The following is a 12,056-nucleotide window of genomic DNA, read 5'->3' as shown; positions in this document are numbered from 1 at the left end:
CATTACTGAAGTGCAGAATAGACATGTAAACACCTTAATCACATTATTACCGTCGCTGCATTTTGCGACAGGACACACACACGGCACTGGTCAACCGTTTGACGGCAAACAAAAGAGCATGGCTTCAACAACGCCGTCGTCTGTTTGCACGCAGCAACAGCATGACAAATAATTAACTGCACTTGAAGCTTTCAGTAAATTAAAAATGAAACACCCAAAACATAACGAAGATGAACTATATGTTTATATGTGAAATTCTGGAGCGGACATCGGATGGCGTCACATGAGGACTGACGTGTGCCATTAATCGAACTATGTACTATAACATGTAAAACGGGAACATGACAGGAATATTCTAAAAGCAACTCATGTAAACACCTTAATCATAATATTGGCTTATTCAGAATAAGGTAAATAATTAGATTACTGATGTCCATGTAAACATAGTCATTTGCTCAGCAATGGATCCTCTGCAGTGAATGGGTGCCATCAGAATGAGAGTCCAAACAGCTGATAAAAACATCACAGTAATCCAGACCACTCCAGTCCATCAGTTAACATCTTGTGAAGCCAAAAGCTGAGACAAATCCATCATTAAGACGTTTTTAACTTCAAACCCTTACTTCTTTCTAAAATATCACTCTTTTTCTTCCAGTGAAAAAGTCCATCTCCTGTTGTCTCTCACATCAAATTCCACCCACATATTTGTTTTAAGCTATTTTGGACTGTTTTGGCTTGTAAACGGTGCTTGATCTGTGCAGATTTCTCTCCTGATTCAGACCAGACGTTTTCACTGGAGGAAGCGTTATTATGCTTAGCAGATTCATATTTTAGTTGGAAGCAACGGTTTGAAGTTAAAAATGTCTCGATGGATTAGTTTCTCACAAACACGCAGCTTTTGTCTTCTCAAGACATTAACTGATGGACTGGAGTGGTGTGGATTACTTGTGGATGTTTTTATCAGCTGTTTGGACTCTCATTCTGACGGCACCCATTCACTTCAGAGGATTTATGAATGTGAAATGCTTGTCTGTATCTTTGTTTTAATGAAAAAAGGAACCGTGTTGTACCTTATTTTGCCAGAGAGTGACATTCCCGAAGCCTCCGGTACCCAGTCGCTCCTTCAGTTCCCAGGGGCCACACATCTGCGGCTGCATTGAGGGTGGACGGCTCATAACGGGTCCTTGCAATCACTCACATACAAACCCTGCAGAGGAGAACAATATCAGAACGATGACTGTCTGTATAACCAACAGTGTTGGGGAAAGTTACTTTTAAAAGTATGTGAGTGAGATGAATTAATGCATCGTCATATTTGTTTTAGAACTACAGTAACATCTTCTGATTTCTCTCAACATGGGGACAAGAGAGCTGCAATCAATAAATTGGGAAAGAAAAAGTAACTTGCGTTACTTATTTGAAAAAGTAACTCTTATGAAAGATATTCTCTTGTAAATGAAAAAGTAATGTTACTTTACTAGTTACTTGAAAAAAAGTAATCTGATTACGTAACTCGCGTTACTTGTAATGCGTTACCCCAACACTGATAACTAATGTAAATATATATATTTTTATATATTAGGACAGGTGTATATGTGTATGCAAATGCACAGAATTATAATAAATAACCTGAGCTATATCTGACATCTGAGGAGGTCTTTATTAATAAAAATTATAAATAATGTTTTGTGTGTGTGTGTGCGTGTATATACACACACAAACATACATATATAAACACACTAGGTCTATATGTTCTATGTGTGAGACTTCAAAATAAGAAAGTGAACTACTTTCTGTTTTTAAACGGGGTTGAATATATTGTGTGACTTTATGAAACACTGTTTTGTTGTTTATAAACGGCGTATCTTTGTACACAAGATCAGATCAGTTCAACAATCTTTGAGAAATCTGCTATATTATATAAGAAAACTAACTAAAGTTCAGGTATTTAAAGCTGTTTATTCGGAGTATATTGTATATCCGCGCAAAAGCAGCTCGTGTAGAATTTGACACATTGTACCTTCATTAATGTGAAGTGACTTTACCTGTCAGATTGTATCTGATCTACACGAAAACACAATCTCCAAAACACTTTTCTTCGTCTTAGAACAGATTATTCCTGCGATCTGTACACACACGCGGATTTCTTCAGTAAATGTTTTATGATTGCGTTTTGAAAGCAGAAGAGCTTTGAGTTTCTCTACTTCCTGAAACTTTCCTTTCCCGTAAATATTGTAAAAGCGCGGACGCACAAGAAAAATATCCGTACTCACGATAGGCTACTATACTACACATACTACGATACTAAGCACAGACGATCATTATACTGTATAATAATCTATCTATCTATCTATCTATCTATCGTTCTATCTATCTATCTATCTATCATCTATCTATCAGTATGTATATCTATCTATCTATCTATCTATCTATCTATCTATCATCACCAAATTTCAGGATTTTCAGGCCAGGTTTCCTCAAGCCAACATCAAAGTTTGTAATGATAATTGACTAGTTTTAATGAGTAAATGTGCATTCAGATAGTGAAAAATTCCACTAAAATTTCATTACTATATTTTCATGTAAGTTATATTTAAATCAGAATTACCTACAGATATGTTGTGCATTGTATAAATGTTCAGGCTTTAATTTCCTCCTGCATCTCTCACAACACACCGCTTGAATCACTGCTCCATCCTGATGGGATCATTTCCTCAAAAAAGTGAGTTGTTGATGATGATTTCCTGCGGTGCCACCCTCCACAAGGACAGATTTACAGACATAACCTCTCTCAGCCTTGAAAGTTGAAGTTTCCTTCATTTGTTTGTTTTTCTTTTCAAAGGATTGACGTTTGAATCTGTACAGATTTCTACAGAATTGTCATATATCTATTGGGAGCAATGCACCTTGATAAATATGTCAAGTATTCTTGTTTGATTGAATGCCTTTGCATTCATTTCTTCAACAGAAAACAATTACATAAAAAAAAAAACGTTTATTTATGGAATAAAATTATTTGACTGTGTCTCAGAGCTCTCAGGAGACACCATCACCAGATCACGGCCCTTGTTTCTTTTCTTTAAATGTCTAAGTAAAAGGTAGCTTTAATGGGTTTGTTCCTCAGAAATGTCCATTTTAATTTTATAAGAGCTGCTGTGTCCCTAAATAACCGCTGATAAGCCTGATGTCCTGCATCATTATGAATGAATGAAAGTGAATCTAATGGATCTTTTGGCTAGTTTGTCCTGAGTGATACAGAAACTCTCAGATGTGGCCTGTGGAAACATGTCATCGCTGAGTAAATAAACAACTTATATAAATAAATGTAAATAAAAAATACTTAATAAATCTCAGATGCTCTCCGCTGATAAGCCTGATGTCCTGCATCATTATGAATGAATGAAAGTGAATCTAATGGATCTTTTGGCTAGTTTGTCCTGAGTGATACAGAAACTCTCAGATGTGGCCTGTGGAAACATGTCATCGCTGAGTAAATAAACAGCAGCGGGGTAAATACTTAATAAATCTTCTTAATCAGATGCTCTTAAGAATCACATGTTGCCACATCTAAGAAACTCTGGTCACTCGCTGATGTTCTGGTGTAAGTGATGAAGACGGCGTAGATGTGACGTCCTAAACCGCCCCAGCTTCTCTCATCATGTGTTTATACAGAAGTTTCCTGATACTTGATGAAACAAGGAGATAATCCTAGTGTAGCATTATACAGATAATAAACATGCTTGAGTCACACAATACTAACTCACAGACTGTCACAAAGAGCACAAGAAGTTCTCTTTCTCTTGTTTACTAATCTAGTTTAGAATAAATTTGGCATTGTCTACTATAATTGTTGGCTTAATGACAAATTGTTTGTGATGCTCCTTGTAGTGTGTAATAAAAAATAATAAATCTGCATGAAAATAGCATTGCATTATGCAAATTTAAGTTAAGTTCAATTCAATCTTAAACATACCCAAAACAGCTACCTTTCCACATTTTGTCAGTCTGTGTATCAGTGGTGAAGATTTTACATTGCTTCTTTCTGCAGGTTACATCGTTACACCAATAGGATGCGACAAGTTATTGTATTGTAATACAGTATTGAATCATTCACTCGATTCGTTTAAAGATCCCATATTTTACCCATTTCTGGAGTTTTATTTTAGGTTTTGATGTCCTTAAGTTATGCAGGCTGTGTGCATTTTACTGTGGACTGACTGTTTTGAAAATTATATGGTAGTTACATAGCACCTAGTCCTCAGTTATCATGAAAAAAGCCAGGAAATTTCAGTTTTGACAATATGGGACCTTTAAGAACGTTCATGAACAAAACAAGTGAGCGAGTCACTGAATCATTTACAGAATCGGTTCAATCAACAACACGGTTTCATGCAGCAACGAAACAATTGAGTGAGTCATTGAATCATTCGCTAAACCAATTCGTTCAACAGCAATATGTTTGATTAAGGAAGAAACATTTTGCTTTGGCTTTATTTGGATATTTTTTCGTTGGCGGAGCAAAAACAGTCAAAGCAACAGGCAATATTGTATCTAAAATGTAAGTTAGGCTACTCCATATTAACTTAATGTTTATTGTGTAAAAAAAGTAATATCCCACAATCACGCTGCCACTTTGTCAATAGCCTCTTTTTAACTACTATAACTTTTCCTTTCTCAGTTCTTGTCACCTCCACATCCGGGGAAAACCAGACCAAAACCAACGTGTTTAGAACCTGCCTGGGTCCATGACTGAAGTTAGGACGTCACAATGATTTTTCCCTCAAAACACACACGTACCAGAATATATGCGTCCACATAATAGTGGAATGAGCTACTAAATACACCAGGGTTTAGCGGTTAACAGCACAGGCGCCCGAGGTAATTTAGTCTTCTAATTTGTCGTCTTAATTTTCTGCTGAGGAAAGCACAGTCTTCATGAACAGTCTGATATGGACTAACAGATGTACAGTGAAATTGGACAGCCGGAAAAATAGGAAGCAGGGATATTTTCTTGTTTTCTGCGATTAAAGCCTCATGTAATTATCAGAAACAACTTTTAAGTAGGCTGTTTACTTTTCTTTATTATTTTTGTTTGATGTAGGGACGTTTTCAGTTCTCCTCAATTTCACACAGGCTACACTGTAAAAAATATTTTTTATAAGTTATAGAAGTAAGTTTTACAAGAAGTCTTTCTACTTTAAAAATGTCACTTGATGTGCATTTGTTTGTAGGCTACACCATTTTTTTCAGAGCAGGCGTAGTTCTATTAGTAGTTCTATTAGTAGTTCTATTAGCGACTATTTATCTCCAGTGTTGGGGAAAGTTACTTTTAAAAGTAATGCATTACAATATTGCATTACTCCATCAAAAAGTAACTAATTACGTTGCTTAGTTACTTGTTATGGAAAGTAATGCGTTACGTTACTTTTGCGTTACTTTTTCAATCTGGACAGGGCTTGCTTGTTTGTTTTTAAAATAAAAAAGTTATATTTTTGGCAAATATAAAAGCCTTTTCACACCAAAAGTGAAATGAATAAGCCTCAGGCTGAAGGAAATAAATTTACGTCCGTACAGTAGAATGCAGAAGAAGAAATCTCAACACACTTCAGCAATAAAAAAACACACAAATGTTTGTCTAGAGTAATTCGTGATTATTAGTACGGTTGAACTGGATCATCGAAGGTCAGAAGCAAAGACATTGCTTAATAGAATGTGAATAAATACATAAAGGATATTTGTGTTGTTTAACATTTAATTATGGCAGGTTTAAATATTTTGAGTTGCATTTTTTTAATTAATTTTGAGGAATACTGAATCTGTGTTTTTTTTTGTGAGTGAGATGAATTAATGCATATTCATATTTATTTTAGAACTACAGTAACATCTTCTGATTTCTCTCAACATGGGGACAAGAGAGCTGTCAGTCAATAAATTGGAAAAAAAAAGTAACTTGCGTTACTTATTTGAAAAAGTAACTCAGATATTCTCTTGTAAATTAAAAAGTAATGCGTTACTTTACTAGTTACTTGAACAAAAGTAATCTGATTACGTAACTCGCGTTACTTGTAATGCGTTACCCCAACACTGTTTATCTCACAGTTCGGACTTCTTCACTGTTTAATTCTGAGGGGAGAAAAGCCAGAATTGCCTGTTTATATCTCGTAATTTGTTTTCTCAGAATTGGTAGAAAAAAGGAAGAATTTCGATAAATAAACTCAGAATTCAGATTCTGAGTTTACATCTCACAATTCTGAATTTATAGCGTACACTCTCAGAAAAAAAGGTACAAAAGCTGTCACTGGGGCAGCAGTACCTTTTCAAAAGGCACACATTTGTACCTTGTAGGTACTAATATGGACTGTTTAGGTACAAAGGTGTGCCTTTGTACTTGCCCCAGTGACAGCTTTTGTACCTTTTTTCTGAGAGTGTAGGGTATAGCCTATCATATTTTGCAATTGTCTTTTTTATATTAAAAAAAAGGTAGTTTTTCTTGTGAATTTTTATCTTACAGTTATGTTTCTCAATGTTTTATCGAAATTGCCAGTTATATCTCTCCATTCTGATTTTATCTCTTCAACGTCAAAAAAGTCCGAATTGTGAGGTAAAAAAAAATCGCGATTACCATTTTAAGCCTATGTTTCCGTGGCTGACACGGGCTTCATAGCTTTTGCTATCTTTCTTTACAATAACTGACACTTGATGTTGTCTAATAATGCACTACCTTGCGTACATACGTGCCCACATACTTAGGATCACTGACTCACTGATCTCACACACTTATCGGACATTCCTGTCCCTCTCCCCGCCCCGCATCAGCATCATCACCTCCGGCATAAATATCCTGAGATTCACGAGATCAGACACAGAGACACGGAGGAGAAACGGAGAGACGCTTTAGTTTGGATTCAGACGCATTAACGCGCATCGAAGAGGACGCGGAGTACAGCGCACTTGTTTCGAGAGGTGAGACGCGAACATACGCTTTATTTCACGCTTAAACATGTTTCGCTTTATGCGTTTGAGTTTAGAACAGGGCTGTGATTCAAAACACAGAGCTGTCTTCCTAGACAGCAGCATTTTGGGGCATCATAAGCGCCGATGATGCCCAAAAATGCTGTCGTAGTTCGCAGCGAACTGGGATTTGAGCCATCACCGAGTATGCATTTATTTCACTTACATATTCTACAAAACTGAAAAGTGAATGGAAAAAATATATATTTTTAAATATATATATAGGCTATATATACATATATATTGACTTGAGGATCAGATTTTTGTTTACCTATCATTACAGTGCATAGCGTAATATATAGATAATATAGCTATAATATAAGCAAAATTGAGCATTTATTATATAAAACCATACTTACTGGTATAATAGTATACAAACTGGGATTTGAGACACTTCCAAAGAGTTATGCACATATTTTACTTACATAGACTACAAATTTGTGTATAGCATTTGAAGAATACATAATGCTCTGTTAACTTATACATGCGCAGTTGTTTCCTTAAGCAGCTATTTATACCTGATTCTTAAAATTACTTATTTTATACAGAAAAGAGTTATATATAGAAATAAAGAGTTTCTATATTTTTCCTATTTAAAACTGGACTCTTCTGTAGTTACATCGTGTACTAAGACCGACGGAAATTGAAAAGCTGTGATTTTCTAGGCCGATATGGCTAGGAACTATACTCTCATTCCGGCGTAATAATCAAGGAACTTTGCTACCGTACCATGGGTGCAGCAGGCGCACTGATATTACGCAGCGTCTGAAAATAGGCTAACTTCTGTCAACATAACTAACGTGACCACCTGCTTGCACAGGGAGCGTGCTGGGGACTATTTTCAGGCGCTGCGTAATATCATTGCGCCTGCTGCACCCATGGTACGGTAGCAAAGTTCCTTGATTATTACGCCGGAATGAGAGTATAGTTCCTAGCCATATCGGCCTAGAAAATCACAGCTTTTCAATTTCCGTCGGTCTTAGTACACGATGTAACTACAGAAGAGTCCAGTTTTAAATAGGAAAAATATCGAAACTCTTTGGTCATTTTTGAGCGAGATGCTAACGGTCTAATCAGATTCAATGATCTATGCTAAGCTAAGCTAAAAGTGCTACCGCCAGACCCGGAAATCGGCTGAATGGATTCGAAAACAGTAAAACTCAACTATTTAACTCTAGGGGAGTTGGAAAATGAGCCTATTTTCAAAAATAGTGGAGTGTTCCTTTAAGACTGCTCCTAATCTAAAAAGGCTTGCAAAACTAACCTACCAGACCAGAATGAGTACAAACCGCCTCTGGCTTTTATTGAGATCAGTTTTATGGTGTATGTTTGCAGTCGGCTCACAGTCAGCACATTTACAGCACGCTCTAATGCATAAGCTCTGTGCTTTACAGACACACTTCAGTGCTGGTGGCTCTTTGTTGGTTTAAGTCAGATTCCTTAAAGGCTGCTCATAACTCACCAGATCTGCATATGTGCTGACGTTAACATGTTACTAGTTGTTTTGGCCTCAAATTGCAGGCAGCTTCTCTTATCCTGCGCTCGTTCAGCCCTCATATTTATCGAGCGCTTACTGATGGACAGATGCAGGACAGATAGACAGACTCGGAATGAGAATGCTGTGTGTGTGTGTGTGTGTGTGTGTGTCTCTCTCTTTCTCTCTGCGCGCGGTGACTCAGCTTCACTCCTTTATAAGCTTTTTGACTCACTCATCACGTTTGCTGTAATCTATTCCTCTATTCTTCCCTCCCACGTCTTTCTGTTTGCTGGACAATGGCGCACTGTTCTGCCTTTGGGGCTGAAAGTAAGGATCGGATTTAACACAAATGCACACAAACGTGTGTGTATGTGGATGCCAAATGTTGCATGTTTCCCCTTTGCAGCAGTGCAACAACTTGTTCAGTTAAAACATTCTTAAAACAAGATTGGAGAGGTGAAACTGACACATTAATGTGATTTGTTTTGTTACATTTAAAGATTGTGTTTAACAAACACCTGTTCTCGGTATTGATTTTTATGCTTAAAATGCTGTGAAATCAAGACAAATGGTTATGCATTTGCTTATGTTCTAGATGCATCTACTGAAGTCTTTATATGTTGTGCAGTTAACTCTCTCATGCATGTGTCTTGTTTTTAGGATGTTTAGATATTTTTGACTGTAAACTAAAAAATACTGTCAAGTTTGAAGACAGAAATACTCTGAAGTCTGAGCTTCGAGATGTTTGAAGACAAAAATAGTCATGTTTGAGGTTGAAGAAATTTGCAGTCAAAAATTCTCAAATTTGAGGTTGAAGTTTGAAGAGAAAATACACAAGTCTGAGGCTGAAGAACTTTGAAGATAGATATACTGTTAAGGTTGAGGTTGAAGTTTATAGACAAAAATACTCAAGTTTGAAGACGTTTGAAGACAAACAAAAAATACTCATATATTTGAGGTTGAGGAAGTTTGAAGTCAGAAATACTCTGAAGTTTGAGCTTCAAGATGTTTAAAGACAAAAATACTCATGTTTGAGGTCGAAAATGTCATAAATTGTCAAATTTGAGGTTGAAGTTTGAAGAGAAAATACTCAATTGAAGAACTTGGAAGACAGAAATACTCTTAAGATTGAGGTAAAAGTTCATAGACAAAAATATTCATAAATTGGAGGTTGAAGACGTTTGAAGACAAAAAATACTCAAGTTTGAGGTTGAAGCACTTTGAAGATAGAAATACTCATAAGTTTGAAGTTGAAGTTTGTTGACAAAAATACTCTTAAGTTTGAGGTTGAGGAAGTTTGAAGATTGAAATTCTCAAGTTTGAGGTTGAAGAAGGTTGTAGACAAAATCCTCTTAAGTTGAGGCCGTTGCTAGTCTGTGGTTTTATATGCATGTGACTCAGAAAGAGAATTCATACTGACTCACGAGAGCTGCTGCACATTGTGAATGAGGTCAAATATTAAGGATACCAAGAGAGTAGAATGGAAGGAAAGGCAGTTGAGAGATGGAAAAGAAAGAGAGGGTGAGGTTTTACAGCAGTGCCATTCTGCAGACGCTCGGCTCGCATCAGGTCAGACAGATCCGCTTGTGTTGTTTCTGCTGAGTCTGTGTGTGTTGTGGAGGGGTTTCTGTCTCATGGGTGTGTGTGTTTTCTGTCTCTCGTGTCAGCTGGCTCCATATGTTTCCTGCACAACATGCTCCCTGTAACGTCTCACGCCCGTAATGCACATGCAACTAACCGCTGCATTATACTGCACGAGTGCTGACTTTATGTGCATGTGCATGTGTTTTTGTATTTGCTTTTAACTTAGTGGCAGATGTTTATTCTGACAAATAAACAGATGCAAGTGAGTCAGCCATTGACATACAGTGATCTTGGAAGAATTTGATGAGAAATGTTTGAGTTTATATTGAGATCTCGGACTTTTTATCTCAGACTTTGGTAGCTTGGCAAATATGAGCACAGTTTGAGACCTTATTGGAATATATACCGAAACATTAGAAGAGATGCATGTGAGATTACTGGGGGATTTTTCTCTAGAGAAACATCTCCATTCACAATTGTGTTTAGGAGAAGCAGTTGCGATTTCATTGAAATCAACAGGTGTGTTTCTATTATTCACTCCTCAGGGATTTCCCACTTTAAGTTAGTGATGACTGAATAATAATTGTTAAAAATGTACAACCGTTGCACTGAGGAATGGTGGATAAACTGGTTAGGTTGTAATCTAGTAGATACAGTGTGCATTGTTCTGTTCTTGCATGCGTTTTTGAGATTTTGCCCTTGAAATGTTAAAATAAAAAAAAAAAAATGTTTTTTACATTAGTTTTTTACATTAGTTGCATGTATTTCATTGTGAATGTGTTTTTTTTTTAATCCAAACATATATTACTGTTAAATAGTTTTTTCATATTAATTTTTTTTTAGCTGGTGATCCTCACAGACATTGTGTGCCTCAGAAATGCTTCCTTGTTTTCTCAAGTCACACACAAATACTGCATCATCATCTGTGTTTACAAGGCACTGCAGCCAACAGGAAGAGACCCATAAACTTCCTGTCCAGCTTCATCACATACACACACACACACACACACAGAGTGGCTCAAAGAAAGTCTTTGTGTGTGTGTGTGTGTGTGTGTGTGTGTGTGATGTGGTTCATTACTAATTTCTTTTCAGAAGCAGAAACTCTTTTCTCTGTTTTGTGGTTCTTGTTAAAATCTCTGTTCCACACGGGACACTCACAGTGTCAGACAAAAGAAAAACAGATCATGAAGCCATTAAACCCTTTCTTTATTTAGACTAGAAATGCCCACACATTACCACAAAACTTTGTTTCAAAGTGGAAACAGATTGTCATTGCATTTCTGCTGATGCCATGACCCATTTTTGTGTAATAAGAACCAGTGTTATGTTAGTATCACTTTATAGTTTTTATTTTTCCATTTCGAGTTTTGAAGAGTTAGTACTGTTGTTTTTGCCATTTTTAATATTTAAAAAAAATATTTCTATATATTTTTATTACTTTTTAATTTCATTTTTTCCATTAATATATAAAAAGCAATGTCTGAGCAATATCATTTTAATATGAAATGTGTAACAAACCTTTCTGTTTTGCAGGAGTTTACAGAGAAACCTTCAGGTCAACATGAATGTATTACTAAACCTGCTGTTGCTGCTTTTTGCTTTGTGCTGTGCTGCAGATCCCAAAGTAAGTGTGTGTGTGTGTTAGTGTGTTAGTGAGAGAGAGAGAGAGATGTTAATGCATGATATCTGGATTGAACAACATTCTGCATCCTGACAGGTGCTCAATATCAGACAGAAGAGAGGCACGCGCACATATAGAGGTGAGTTTTATTCTGACCTGTCAACTTCATCTCTGGCTGTGATGCATGTATTGAATGTTATTTCTGCAGTAGCCTATTATTGTGCTAATTTCCTCTATGCATGGAATACAACACTGGCATATTCACATGACCAGCAAAACACTTCTGCTGGTGTAACTCAGACAGATAGATAGATAGATAGATAGATAGATAGATAGATGGATGGATAGATAGATAGATAGATA

The 12,056-nt window shown here is 36.4% G+C and overlaps 2 protein-coding genes across 2 annotated transcripts in view; one reads left to right on the top strand and one right to left on the bottom strand.

Annotated features, from left to right (window-relative positions):
- ikbkb (inhibitor of nuclear factor kappa B kinase subunit beta) overlaps window positions 1-2,209 on the bottom strand; it is a 30,293-nt gene extending 28,084 nt beyond the window's left edge. Inside the window, exons 1-2 of the mRNA XM_016463835.1 lie at window positions 2,046-2,209; window positions 1,071-1,207 (exon numbers count right to left, since the gene is read on the bottom strand). Of these exons, the coding sequence (XP_016319321.1) occupies window positions 1,071-1,175 (105 nt within the window). The 5' untranslated portion in view covers window positions 1,176-1,207; window positions 2,046-2,209. The remainder of the gene's footprint in view (window positions 1-1,070; window positions 1,208-2,045) is intronic.
- Window positions 2,210-6,866: 4,657 nt separating this feature from the next.
- The window catches only part of plat (plasminogen activator, tissue), a 24,564-nt gene continuing 19,374 nt past the window's right edge, over window positions 6,867-12,056 (top strand). Inside the window, exons 1-3 of the mRNA XM_016463888.1 lie at window positions 6,867-6,963; window positions 11,606-11,696; window positions 11,790-11,832. Coding sequence (XP_016319374.1) covers window positions 11,634-11,696; window positions 11,790-11,832 — 106 coding nt within the window. The 5' untranslated portion in view covers window positions 6,867-6,963; window positions 11,606-11,633. The remainder of the gene's footprint in view (window positions 6,964-11,605; window positions 11,697-11,789; window positions 11,833-12,056) is intronic.

This window comes from Sinocyclocheilus anshuiensis, unplaced genomic scaffold (assembly GCF_001515605.1).
Source record: "Sinocyclocheilus anshuiensis isolate Anshui unplaced genomic scaffold, SAMN03320099.WGS_v1.1 scaffold332, whole genome shotgun sequence".
Taxonomy (NCBI): domain Eukaryota; kingdom Metazoa; phylum Chordata; class Actinopteri; order Cypriniformes; family Cyprinidae; genus Sinocyclocheilus; species Sinocyclocheilus anshuiensis.
This window is presented reverse-complemented; position numbering and strand designations above follow the sequence as displayed.